The 14,020-nt window shown below is 38.8% G+C and overlaps 1 protein-coding gene across 4 annotated transcripts in view; it reads left to right on the top strand.

Moving 5' to 3' along the window:
- The window catches only part of ZNF236 (zinc finger protein 236), a 75,501-nt gene that overhangs the window by 30,390 nt on the left and 31,091 nt on the right, over window positions 1–14,020 (top strand). For all 4 annotated transcript variants that reach the window (XM_064150124.1, XM_064150123.1, XM_064150122.1 and 1 more), the window contains exons 9-16: window positions 3,304–3,507; window positions 4,773–5,001; window positions 6,457–6,729; window positions 8,797–9,000; window positions 9,509–9,653; window positions 11,077–11,337; window positions 11,655–11,905; window positions 13,115–13,216. In XM_064150124.1, coding sequence (XP_064006194.1) covers window positions 3,304–3,507; window positions 4,773–5,001; window positions 6,457–6,729; window positions 8,797–9,000; window positions 9,509–9,653; window positions 11,077–11,337; window positions 11,655–11,905; window positions 13,115–13,216 — 1,669 coding nt within the window. The remainder of the gene's footprint in view (window positions 1–3,303; window positions 3,508–4,772; window positions 5,002–6,456; window positions 6,730–8,796; window positions 9,001–9,508; window positions 9,654–11,076; window positions 11,338–11,654; window positions 11,906–13,114; window positions 13,217–14,020) is intronic.

The following is a 14,020-nucleotide window of genomic DNA, read 5'->3' as shown; positions in this document are numbered from 1 at the left end:
GAAGAGATCTCCAAAATCATCCAGTCCAACCTATTATCCAGCCCTATCCAGTCAACTAGACCATGGCACTAAGTGCCTCATCCAGTATTTTCTTGAACACCTCCAGGGATGGTGACTCCACATCCTGGGCAGCCCATTCCAATGCCAATCACTCTCTCTGGCAACAACTTCCTCCTAACATCCAGCCTATACTTCACCCAGCACAACTTGAGACTGTGTCCCCTTGTTGTGTTGCTGGTTGTCTGGGAGAAAAGACCAACCCCCACCTGGCTACAGCCTCCCTTTAGGTAGTCGTAGACAGCAATGAGGTCAGCCCTGAGCCTCCTCTTCTCCAGGCTAAACACCCCCAGCTCCCTCAGCCTCTCCTCATAGGGTTTGTGTTCCAGGCCCCTCACCAGCTTTGTCGCCCTTCTCTGGACACGTTCCAGCACCTCAGCATCTCTCTTGAATTGAGGAGCCCAGAACTGGACACAGCACTCAAGGTGTGGTCTGACCAGCTTTGAGTACAGGGGAAGAATAACCTTCCTTGTCCTCCTGGCCACACTGTTCCTGATCCAGGCCAGGATGCCATTGGCTCTCTTGGCCACCTGGGCACACTGCTGGCCCATGTTCAGCTACTATCTACCAGTACCCCCAGGTCCCTTTCTTCCTGGCTGCTCTCCAGCCACTCTGTCCCCAGCCTGTAGCACTGCTTGGGGTTGTTGTGGTCAAAGTGATGATCTTAAAGATCTTTTCCAGTCTAAACAGGTCTCTATTTTTACAATTCTATTCAAAATTCACATTTTGAAGTAGTGTGGATAATTTATTGTTGGAACAACTTGTTGAAGTTGGATAACAACATGAGAAGTTACCATGATAAGTTTCCTGGTTTAAAGAACTCCTCTGATTTCTGTTCTGTACTTAACTTGAAGGAGTAATTCACTTAGAGCACTCACGTGGTCTGAACTGCACAGCAGATCAGACAGACAAAAGGTGATCACAAGGTCCACTATTCTAATTAAAAAAGAAAAAGTGGAATTATGAAGTAGGAGTAAAACATTTCATTATGCCATTTTTAAAATTGAATATTGATGTAAGACCTCTACACAGCTACCTCTGAAACTTATTGTAAGGAACAGGATACCTTAATTGTAATGGTAACAAGATAACCTCCTGCAGACTGTATACACTGACTAAATAGATAGTACTGTAATTTTAATCTCAAAAATGATGTTAAGTAGTTGTGCCATTAACAATTTTTTTTGCTGTCTTACTAAAGCCTAGGAGAATTTTACAGACTTTTTAGTGTAGGGTTCCCACTCTGCTAAAGAGCTTCCCTGCATTAGGATGCTAGAAATTGATTGATGTCCATATAGAGTTGTTACACTTTGGCAAATCACTGCTTCAGTTTCTGTTTATTGCAGTGAAAATGGCACATAGCATGTTTTATTTTATAAAATACTTACTGAAATGTTTATAGCACTTTTACTAAATGGGAATCTGAAGAGGTTGTGGTTTGGCTGTTACCCCACCCCCCTGCACTTTAGAAACACCCAGCTAACTCAGCCGGACTCTGGGAATATAAATGAAGCTATTTATTTACAGATAGCACAATGTACAAGCAGATATTTACAATATATACAGTTATAGACAGAAATATACAAGGTAAAAACAATACAGAAACACAACTCCCATCCCAGAAACCTGAGTCCCTAGGAGGGGCTCTCAACCACCCCTGCACCTTCCCCCTGCCCCTCTCAACCTTACCCCAGTCCTAGGAAGAAAAGAGGTTCAGTCAAGAGGTTAAGAGGCAAGGTTAGTGGCAATGAGGTTAGGAAGATGTAGCTCAGTCTGAAGCCAGAAGCAGAGTGAGAAAATGGCAAAAAGTGTTATCTAATTTTTACTTTCTTGTTCCCATACCTCTCAGCGAGACTGTGAGGGAAGGAGACATAACCATTGTTTTCCTTTCACAGCCAATTATCTACTTTCTCTCACGAAAACATTGTAGCCTGCTTCAAACTAGCACAGAGGTTGAGCCTTTCCATCTGCTCTTTCCACTGGCAAGGCGAAAAAAAGGACAAAATAATTGTTATATCCACAAAATAGCAAGTGCTGGTTTTGCATGCATGCAAGAGAAATGAGAGAAGAGTTTCATATTATGTGATGGGATGGCAGTAAGAATACTTCTTCAAATTCATGAGATATTACAACTCAAATTAATTTTTCTTAATATATTTCTTTGTAACCATCCTCAAACATGGTGACAGTCTCATTTTAACTGTGCAGTGTATTGTATCAGGGAGTAGTGTGATGGGAGGAAATATGATGTGAAACCTAGGACTATTCTTTATTGAAAATGATCTGAAAGAAGATAGTGTTTTATATATATATGTATTTGCATGTGTGCATGCCTGCAAGTGATTGTTTCTAGAAAACAGAAGTGAATGTTACAGGCAAATATCCAGTATGGGCTAAGAAACAGAATTGTGGGGATAGCCATTATATAAATGCATGATTCTTTTTTCTGCAGTTAAATAAATGATTGAAAGCAGCTATTTCAGTAATGATAGACTTAGGGAGTCTATGTATTACAATGAGGTGAAGCTTACAGGAGAGAGGGAGCAGGAGGAGTTTTTTTCTTTGGAATCAGAAATAAAATACCAAGGCTTTTTAACACTTTTTTCTTCATATTTGTTACTGGGGTAGCCAAAGACACAATTATCAAATCAAAGATTAAGAAATTTGATTTTTATACTCAAAGATATTTTTAGAACTTTGGCACAGCTCCACATGTATTTAACAAAGTATAAAGAGATTCTCCTAAATTGAAGAGGTTTAGAGGTTTATACGACTGAAAGTTGAAAGGAAGGAAGTTAGTCTGATCATACTGAAAAGTTTTGAGGTAACAATGCAAATAATTTCAGAAGATTATTTTTTCCAAAGGACTTTTAGAAAACAGCTGTGTCAGTGCTGTTTAGTGTAGCATTAGAGTGAATTTTCATGTTGCTTCTATGTGTGGAATTTGGTAATTAATCCCTGTGTGTTGTAAACTGAGTGAAGGTTCAATAGTTATGATAAAATTAATTCAAGCTGTTAGCTTGCAGTTATGCAGCTTGGGAAGAATCCCAGAAGAGGGATTTACGTAAGCAATTCTTCAGTGCAGTGAACGGACCTTGAGTGACAGCTCTGTACAATCCTCGTGTCTTAGACAACTGAACATCCTTGTAGTGGACAGTTAACAGGCATTTCAGTTAAGGAAGGTGAAGAGATCAGTTCATTTATACTTCTCATCTTTATTCACAAATGTGCTTCTGTATATTCCAGGCCACACATTTTCGATCTCCACTTCTTCAACAGACAGAAAACCAAGTGTCTTCAGCTACTGCTCATCAGGGTCAGCAGGCGGTGACTGATGTCATCCAGCAGCTCCTTGAGTTATCAGAACCAGGTCCTGTAGAAAATAACCAGCCTCAACAACCTGGTCAACAACTCAACTTTGCAGTGGGGATCAATAGAGATATTTTGCAGGTAAAAGGTGGTGTGAGATCAGCTTCACGTGTCAGTGGCTTCATTCTCACTTCCATTTTAGTGAAATTTGTTCTTGGCATTTTCCATGGTAGTATTCCTTATGCATTTGTCAGTCCAGAAAGAATTTTTAAAGATCTATTGAACGAGTATGGTGTGCACTGAGATTCCTTTTTGTATAATTTTACAAAAGGTAAGATTATAAATATTGATCGCATGACATAAAAGAAAGCTGTAAGTGTACACAACCATGCATGGACATTTTATTGATCCTTTTGGCTTTTTTATTCCTGTTGCTTAAAAACAGCTTGTGACACGTCCTTAAGTTATGCTGTGCTTAAAAACAACATTTAAGAGGGAAAAAGCTGATGGGCTTCAAATGTGAACTTTCATGGGAAACTATTCTCACATGTAGGCATAAGAGAGCATAGAATCAGTCAGGGTTGGAAGGGACCACAAGGATCATCTAGTTTCACCCCCCCTGCCATGGGCAGGGGCACTCTACCCTAGAGCAGGCTGGCCAGAGCCTCATCCAGCCTGGCCTTAAACACCTCCAGGGACTGGGCTTCAACCACCTCCCTGGGCAACCCATTCCAGGCTCTTACCACTCTCATGCTGAAAAACTTCCTCCTCATGTCCAGTCTGAACCTACCCATCTCCAGCTTTGCTCCATTACCTGTCATTCCCTGATATGCTAAAACATCCCTCCCCAGCTTTTTTGTAGGCCCCCTTCAGCTACTGAAAAGCCACAATAAGGTCACCTCGGAGCCTCCTCTTCTCCAGACTGAACAGCCCCAACTCTTTCAGTCTGTCCTCATAGGAGAGCTGCTCCAGCCCTCTGATCAACTTCTGTGGACATGCTCCAGCACATCCACATTCTTCTTGTAATGGGGACTCCAGAACTGGATACAGTACTGCAGGTGGGGTCTCACCAGAGCGGAGTAGAGGGGGAGAATCACCTCTCTCGACCTGCTGGCCTGGCAGCAGAGGCTTGATTCTGTGGAAACAGTCGACACTTTTGTGAAAGGCAGTGGTTGGCACATGTTTTGGTGCAGGAAATCCAGCTTAGAATCTCCCAGGCAATCAGAAGTCATTGTTGTGTGAGAATTTCTTTCCAAGTTTGAAATCCAGCTGAAAATCTAGGAGGATAAAACATGTAATTTGTTTAATTATATTGGTATTATATCTTCTAAGTAATCGCTTGAGAGAAGTTTGAACAACTGTGGAATGTTTCTTTGTTGATCTAGAAGCTGTTTTTTCTCTTTTAGCAAGCTTTAGAGAACAGTGGATTGTCTTCAATCCCCATCTCTGCACATTCTACTGACTGCAGCCAAGCTAAGACACCTGGGGCACAGGATCAAACCCCAGATGTGCAGACTCTCTCAAATCATCAGGCTGACTCTAATAATCCAGAACAAGATAAGGAGCAAGAGAGTACAGATAAACTGGATAAAAAAGAAAAGAAGATTATTAAGAAAAAGTCACCATTTTTACCTGGTAATGTTAGCCCTGCTTGCTGACTTTTGTGCTGTTAGGAATACAGTATTTTTGAGTATGTTGATGCTTTTTAAAAGGATTTTCCAAAACATATTTTGGAACTTTTAATTAAAACACAGTAAATGTATAAATAATAGCAATATTTTAAATTTTCATGTTCTGATACAAAAATGTGCCAGACTGGCCCTGTACAAAATTACACTACTAAATCTTGTGAATTTAGACCAGCAAAGTTTTCAGAGGAAGGCAAAGAAAAGAAAGAATTTAAATATTTTCCTCTGTTTTTCTCTCTTATCTTTCTCTGAGGAGAATTGGAATTTCATGATGATGTGTTCTAAAGCAGGGGGTTCTCGTGAGCTCTGTGCTTCCCTTTTGCAAGTGAGGCCTTAGAAAGTCACAAATGCAATACAGCTGCCTCGTGCAGGTCTTTGTTGATTTGGGCCATGTAGGGAAGGATGAAGGTTGGCATTGTGGTTGTCAGCTGTGTTTGGAATTGCAGTACAGATTTGATACTGTCAACAGAAATGCTGTGGTAATAATACCAGCTGTTTTTTTTCTGTGCCCATAACAGTAGCAATTCTCTAACTTTGCAAATCAAAACAAAAGGTTGCTGCTGTGCAGTCAAACACAATCACCTTCATTTTTGATGAAATAGTATCATCTCAATGTATTGATATGGTTTACTGAAAGAAAACACTACCTGAACTGATTTAAACAAGTGAATAACTGATATTGAACAACATATATGAACAAAAAAATCTCTGATAGGGTTTAGAAGCTTCTTTTATCATTTTGGTTGAGAAAGGCACGCTGTTGATTTAGGAGAGAGGTTAGAATTGTTGGATAATAGAAATACTGTGGTAAAAAAGTAATCTTAAATTCTAAATCTCAAAAGAATTTTCAGTTCTTTTGTTTGTTCCTTACAAAAATGATAAGGGGTAATTTAAGTCTGAATCTGAAGAAGAGAGAGTGATATAAAGTATCTCCTCCACTTAGACATCTGAGTGTTTAGTAAATTATTTCATGATTATGGTTGAGGAATTATAGTCATTGTTGTATAATTCTGTGTTAGGTTATGGTATTTTTAAGTTAACTGGCATATTATGTTGCTTTACAAGCACATTCTGTATTTCTAAGAAGCATACAGAGTGGATTCTTTCTATTCTGTGAAGTTAGACATTCTTTTAGCTGGTTTTCTATTTTTTCAAGTTGCTTTGGTTTTTTAATATCTTTCTTTCAAGTAGCATAAAAATGTTTGAATTTCAGCAGAAATCTCTTGGATTTTATTTGTTTGTCATGTCAGCCCTTCACTGTGAAGCAGAATATATGTGATAGAGAAGTTAATTGCCTACAATGGCATTTATTAGCAGTGTTAGTTAAATGCTGTTAGGGTAGTGGGATTTTTGAAGAGCTGTTAAAATGTTTCAATACATTGATTTTACTGTTTCTTTTTAGGGTCTATACGTGAAGAAAATGGAATAAGGTGGCATGTTTGTCCATATTGCTCTAAAGAATTTAAAAAGCCAAGTGATCTAGTGCGCCACATCCGCATTCATACCCACGAGAAGCCGTTCAAGTGTCCTCAGTGTTTCCGCGCCTTTGCTGTTAAGAGTACTCTAACAGCACACATAAAAACACATACTGGCATTAAAGCTTTCAAGTGCCAATTTTGTATGAAATGCTTTTCCACCTCAGGGAGTTTGAAAGTTCACATTCGTCTACATACAGGTAAGACCTTGAAGTTGCTTTTGTATCTTCCGTGATGTGAGTGAGCCCTTAAATGAAAAAAGACAATGTAAAGCACTGAAATTGTAGAGACATCTATCATGTCATTGACATCTGTCAGAGAGTGAACTGCTTTTAGTGCCTTAAATGGTGAACTCAGTTTTTTGTCATAACTGCCTAGTATTTCATGGCTGTGGAACTTTGTTTGGACTATTTACAAAAGCTACAGATACTTGATTTTCTGAGGAGTCAACTATTGTTCCTTTTTTATATCACTATTGTGAGTATATTTTAATTTGCTTTTATGAAGAGTGATACTCTTAGAATTTGAGTTGTCATTTTACTTCTCTCCATCTGCATTCATGTTTAACCTGTGTCTTCTCCCACTATTTGGCTAGTTTCCACTTTATCTTCAACAATAAGGTGTTTGCTTGGTGTTCTCACCCACTTACTCATTCTAAGTATCTCATACTGCGTACCCTAAAACTCCTCTCTTCATGTGGTACTCATTTGCATCATATGATGTCTCAAATATCTGTTTTTCTGTGGCTGAATTTCTGTCCTCTGCATACAGAAAAATTATTTCCCACTCTTGCTGGACTACCTGGTTGTTTTCTTCATTTCTTTCTTTGCTTTCACAGGTAAATAAGCTGTTCAGCAAAATAAACCCTTATACATGTGCTGCTCTTTTGTTCCTGTTTGTGTTCACATACTGCAAAAGTGTCACTCATGGGCTGTGTGTATTTAGTGTTCAATATGCTTTGTAATGAGATGTCATCAAAGTTTCAGTTTTGAGGTCATCTGTAGGAAGTTTTTCACTTTATTTTATAAACTTGTAAAGCAATACTTCTTTTTGTTACTTAAAGCAAGATTGAATTTAAAGAAGTGAGACTCATTTGAAGTGGCAGAAGCACTATGTGGCTTAAAAAATTGGTAGTCAAGTGTTTATGGAGCTACAGGGTGTTTTTCCTGCTTGCTTCTTCCTCTGTCTAGCAGCTTTGGCTTACTGGGTCAGGTTAAGGGTTCATCTGTTCATGTATGCTGTCTCTGATGGCAGTGTATGGAAAAGAGGAAGCCTACAGTAATACTGTTTAGCAGCATACATCTGGCTTCTGCTTATCTTTGGGCTGAGACCTTTGTGAAGCCAGCTCTATATCTGTCTTAGGCAGCACTTTATGGGTTTATTTGGTTCCAGAGAACTTAACTAATTGAGTCACATTTTTTGTCTGTTTGTTTTTTAATCCATGTGAACTTACTAGAGCAAGCTGCCATAATGAATTCAGATGTTGAGCTACATATTGAGCAAGGGACTTTCTGTTGCTTTAAATGTTCTGCTCAGCAGTTTCAAATTCTGCTAGAGTTATGTATTGTGAAAAATAGTTCATTATCATTTCTTGTGCATTTTTTCCACCTGATTTTTATGGAGCTTCCTTCATAATGCCTGGTCATGCTTTCTATCCTGAGTCCAAGATTTCCTCTCAAACAAAAGCTGAAAGTTGGTCAACTGTGACTGTCTCGTTAACTGACCAAGTTGTCCAGTATCCTTTCCAAGGAAAGACTTCTGCCAGATTTTGCATTGCAGAAGTCTTTCTCTAATAATTTCTGCTGACATGCTTCTCTGACTGCCCTCAAACAGCACTGACATTTTCAGAGATCTGGAGAATTTCTCTAAACTTTGTCATGTTGCTGTTCCTTTGTTTCATCCTCTTATCTGTCGTTTGTCTGTGTTTGTAAATTCTTCTTTTCAGAGTTGTTTACCTAACAGTTTGTTTTGGAAGGACATTTGACCTGCTGTTTGCAATTCTTAGGGTAGCTAAAATTGCTGTCACTTTTGCATTATCCTGTTTCCTGAGAACAAGCTTGCTTGAAGTGATGTATTAAACCTATTAGTAGTTCATCAGTTTCATACTTAATTTTGTTTTGGATGTTATTGGTCTGGTTTGAAAACACCATGATAGAAACCAGAAAAGAAAACAGAGAAAAGAAAATCTATATTTCCAAAGGTGCAGTTTTGAAGTGGTGGAAATAAAATCACAAACTAATTTTTTTTTTTTCCCCAATGTTTTGCAGGTGTTAGGCCTTTTGCTTGTCCTCACTGTGACAAAATGTTTAGAACATCAGGTCACCGGAAAACTCATATTGCTTCACATTTCAAACATACCGAACTAAGAAAGCTGCGACATCAACGTAAACCTGCCAAAGTTCGAGTAGGAAAGACCAGTGTTCCAGTACCAGATATTCCTTTGCAAGAGCCCATACTCATAACTGATTTAGGTAAAGAGTGAATAAATCCATCCTCTTCTGAAAGTTGGTTTTCACAGGAAAATAGAGGTTGCAATTTCATTTAGCAAACACATTCAGAGCCTACTCAGATGCACTTATGAATAAGCCATGGGAAGTAGAAGAGAGAGTGATTGGCATTGGAATGGGCTGCCCAGGGAGGTGGTGGAGTCACCATCCCTGGAGGTGTTCAAGAAAAGCCTGGATGAGGCATTTAGTGCCATGCTCTGGTTGAGTGGATAGGGCTGGGTGCTAGGTTGGCCTGGATGATCTTGGAGGTCTCTTCCAACCTGGCTGATTCTATGATTTAAGTGCTGAAAACACACTCATTTTCTTTATATTCTTGCATACTAAATGCATAGTCACTTTTTGGGTTGTTTCTGTTTGTTTGTAGTTGCTTTGGTTTGTTGTTTTTTTTTTTTTTAATACTAGCTTATCAAATTACTGCAACTTTGGAATAATTTAGCCAATTTTTCCTTTTTCTCTGTATGTTTATGTGCAGGTCTGATCCAGCCAATCCCAAGGAATAGCCAGGTCTTCCAAAACTATTTTAACAATAATTTTGTGAATGATGCAGACAGACCTTACAAATGTTTTTATTGCCATCGAGCCTATAAAAAGTCTTGTCATCTTAAACAACACATCAGGTAAAATAATTGCAAAGAAGGAAATGTAGGTGATGACAAACATATGGAAAAGCATAAAATTTATATAGTGTTCGCTGAAAAGACCTTTTTTTAACTGTGTCTGAAGTAGGGAAGCAGTGGTAGTTGATTTTTCTGGTGAAGCTGGAGGAGGCTTTGGACTAATGCATGGCTATATACAGTTGCTTGTGTTTAGTGTACAGTACTAGCACTTAGGCTCTTTTGATTAACTATGTATAGAAAATGGCAAGTAATGCATGTGAATTTCTATTGTAGTTTTATAACTGTAACTACAGATCCTCTGCTTTCTGTATAACTCCTGTTTTTTGAGAAGGAAAACAGCTTTTGTTTTGTGTACTAGACCTAAAACAATTTAGGCTTATTTGTCATCGAGTAAACTTTCTTGGAGATCATTTTGTTGTGTGAAGTTCAGTTCGAGTTCCATATAGTGGGTGTTTATTACCACCACAAAATCATGGAGTCACAGGATAGCTTAGATTGGAGAGGAACCAGCAGAGGTAACTAATCCAATCTTATTTTCAATAGAAATGATACCTTCAAAGCTACCTTAGGTTGCAGATTTACAGGCAGCGGGCTTTGACATTTTGTTGAGTTATCAAACATTGCTCACTGATTTATAAACTATGAATAACTTGAGGAGAAAACATGAAAAGAACCACCAAAGATGATTGTTAGAATCTAAGGAAGAGTGCAGTCTGTTTGTTTCTGCAATTTAAGCTGTGTACTACTTTCTCACTTCCTCCAAATCGTGGTGAGTTCAAACTGTCTTGAAACAGTTTCTACATGTTGTCTTAGAGGGAGTTGGGAAAGCCTTGCAATATCACATCTTTTTTCTTTTGTAATACCTGGATTTCTCACTGACTTTTGTAAATGCAGTCAAGCTGGGTTGATTTCAATCCAGATAACTTTGCCTTACTCAGCGGGTATTTAGGTGGACACAGTTCTGTCCCCCACAGTGTCATTGTGAAATGTAGTACTAGTATATAATATGATTAGAACTGTATATTTTCTCCCAAACTTTTGTGGACATTGTTTTAGTCAAATTGAGGAAAACACATGTGAATGATGATATACTACTCTGAAGAATTAGTAAATTATCTGGCATGAAAAAATTCAACCCAAATCTTTTAACTGAGGTGAAGTATAATCAGTAGAGGAAAGTGGGACCATAGAATGCAGTTAAAACTTTCAGACAGTTTTACTTCTAAGCCTTCCAGTGATGACATACTGGTTGTTTATAATTTATTACACCTTTAATTACTGAAATTTTGTAACTGAAGCTTCTTCCATCCATGCAGAATCACCTTAGTTTGGTTTATTTTGCTCATTTTAAAACTTAGGCTTTTAATAACTTTGCAAATCTGACTGCTAAATCTACTGTACCTTCTGCTTTCTCTTAACAAAGGTCACATACTGGTGAAAAGCCGTTTAAGTGCTCTCAGTGTGGAAGGGGTTTTGTGTCAGCTGGAGTCCTGAAAGCACATATTAGAACACACACTGGATTGAAAGCTTTCAAGTGTCTTATATGCAACGGGGCCTTCACTACTGGTGGTAGCCTCAGGCGACATATGGGAATCCATAATGACCTTCGACCATACATGTGTCCATATTGTCAGAAAACATTCAAAACATCACTAAACTGTAAAAAGCACATGAAGACTCATAGGTATGTTTACAATTTGTATGTAAATCCTTCAGTCTATGCTTTACCAGGCTGGTTGGACTAAATGATCTCCACGGGTCCATTTCCTCCCTCACCATTTTCTGCTTCTGTATTTCAGTGGATCTTTCTTAAAGATGGAAAAGTAGCTTTGCTCTGTAGCAAATGCTGATAATTGAATAATGATGTGCATGGGTAGCAAGCACTTTAGTAGCTCCGAAGATAAATTATGGTGTATAATAAAAATAACAATCTGCTCACCTAGCTAGTTAGGGTAGCTGTCTAAATGATGCCCTTAAAAGGACTCTTACCTTTCTTTGCAGATACGAACTTGCACAGCAACTTCAGCAGCATCAACAGTCTGCTTCAATAGATGATTCTACAGTAGATCAGCAGAGCATTCATGTTTCTACACAGATGCAAGTTGAAATTGAAAGTGATGAACTACAGCAGTCAGAAGCTGTTGCAACAGATCAGCAGGCAATTCTAGAGTTAGACCAGCAGCCAGTAGTAGGCACGGAAGAAACAGCACTAGATCAACAACTGGCTAATCAGCCTTTAGAGCAAGATGAAGGTGAGTATTTGAAATACAATAACATTCTTAATATGGTAAGTTCAGAAACCTCAAATTACTTTTTTCTTCACAGATTTCAGTGGTCTGAGTTTTGAGACAATGCAAGTAAACAACTAGAAAAATACATGGAGTAAAAGTTAACTACTTAAAGTATATTGTACAGTTTCATTCACTGATACTTATCTTCACTGTTAAAAATATAAAAAGATTAATGTTTCCACCATGTAGTTGTATCAAACAAAACTGCTGAACAAATAACCAGAAAAATAATACTCTCTTGTAGTGGTTTGGGTGTTACCCACCCCCGTACACTTTGGAAGTGACCCAGATTAGACTCAGCCAGCTCTGGAAATTTGAATGAAGCTTATATTTACAGCTTAGCTCAATATACAAGCAGATATTTACAGTATATACAGTTATAGACAGAAATATACAAGGTAAAAGGTAATACAGAAACACAACTCCCCTCTCAGAAACCTGAGTCCCCAGGAGGGGCTCCCAACCGTCCTTCCACCTTATCCCACCCCTCTCAACCTTGCCCCAGTCCCAAAGAAGAATGGAGGTTCAGCCATGGGGTTAGGAAGCAAAGTGGATTAACCAGAGAGACTGCAGAGAGGCTAGAGAGACGTGCAGCTCAGAGCTCCCGAGCAGAAGTGCCTTGTCTATGTTTGGATTCTTGTTCTCAGCAAGCCTATTAGTGAAATAGCCATCATCCCTTTTCCTTTTCACAGCCTATGACCTAATCCTTCTCACCAAAATATTCTAGCTAACTTCAAACTAGCACATGTGTGCAAAACCTTTACCACATCATCTCTAGTATTAATACGAAACACTGCTAAAGAGTCTGCTTAGGAAGTAATACCTGCATTTTGAGATGAGACTAAACAAAACATTTCATGTACCTGTTCTGTTAAGAATGAGGGAACAATGTATTTTGGTTTTGTGTGTTTTCATGCTATAATTAGTTAGCAGGTCCTACAAAGGAATATAAACAAAGTCTACAATAAAGATTTACATACCTATTCAGTCAATGTTTTAAAGTTTATTTTTAAGACAGTAAAAATTCAATCATTATAAAACATAAAGTTTGGGGAACAGTTGAATTGGCCATTTTTTTGTATCTTCTTCTATTGATTTCTTTTTTCCCCTCTTTCTTCCCCCTCCCCCACTTCTTTTTTTCTCCCCCTCTTTTTCCTTACCCCATTTCAGATCGATTTGTGACATCCCAGCATGCTTTACAGGAAAATATCACTCAGTTTGAACAACAAGCTATAACACAACAGTCATTTGATCAACAGGGGTTATCACAAGGTTAGTAATAAATAAAGATTTTTTTAAGTGATTTTTACACACTGAGCAGCCACATGCCAAATAACTGTCGTGTGAAGAACCTGCAAAACCTTTTTCTTTAATTACTATTTTGAAACTGGTAGCATATTTTGCATACTTAAGTAGATTTTACTTTTATGAGGCAATGCTTAGTCTTTTAAGCAAGGTGTTTATAGTCAGGCATTTCATCTTTTTTCCTCTCTTGTGTTTGAAGTTGCTGTGGTGGGACACCTTTCCCCCTAATTAGAATCATAGAATCAAGCAGGTTGGAAGAGACCTCCAAGATCAGCCAGTCCAACCTAGCACCCAGCCCTGTCCAATCAACTAGACCATGGCACAAAGTGCCTCATCCAGTCTTTTCTTCAGCACCTGCAGGGACAGTGACTCCACCACCTCCCTGGGCAGTCTATTCCAATGCCAATCACTCTCTCTGTGAAGAACTTCCTCCTAACATCCAGCCTATACTTCCCCTGGCACAACTTGAGACTGTGTCCCCTCGTTCTGTTGCTGGTTGCCTGGGAGAAGAGACCAACCCCCACCTGGCCACAGCCTCCCTTTAGGTAGTTGTAGACAGCAATGAGGTCACCCCTGAGCCTCCTCTTCTCTAGTCTAAACACCCCCCAGCACTGTCAGCCTCTCCTCATAAGGTTTGTGTTCCAGGCCTTTCACCAGCTTTGTCGCCCTTCTCTGGACAGCCTTTGTGAAAATGTGATGGTAATCACTTCTGAATGCCTGACCCTACCTTGCGTGCTTATACCCTGAAATAAACCTGGCCAAAAATTTCAC

This window comes from Pogoniulus pusillus, chromosome 10 (assembly GCF_015220805.1).
Source record: "Pogoniulus pusillus isolate bPogPus1 chromosome 10, bPogPus1.pri, whole genome shotgun sequence".
In the NCBI taxonomy this organism is placed as follows: domain Eukaryota; kingdom Metazoa; phylum Chordata; class Aves; order Piciformes; family Lybiidae; genus Pogoniulus; species Pogoniulus pusillus.
This window is presented reverse-complemented; position numbering and strand designations above follow the sequence as displayed.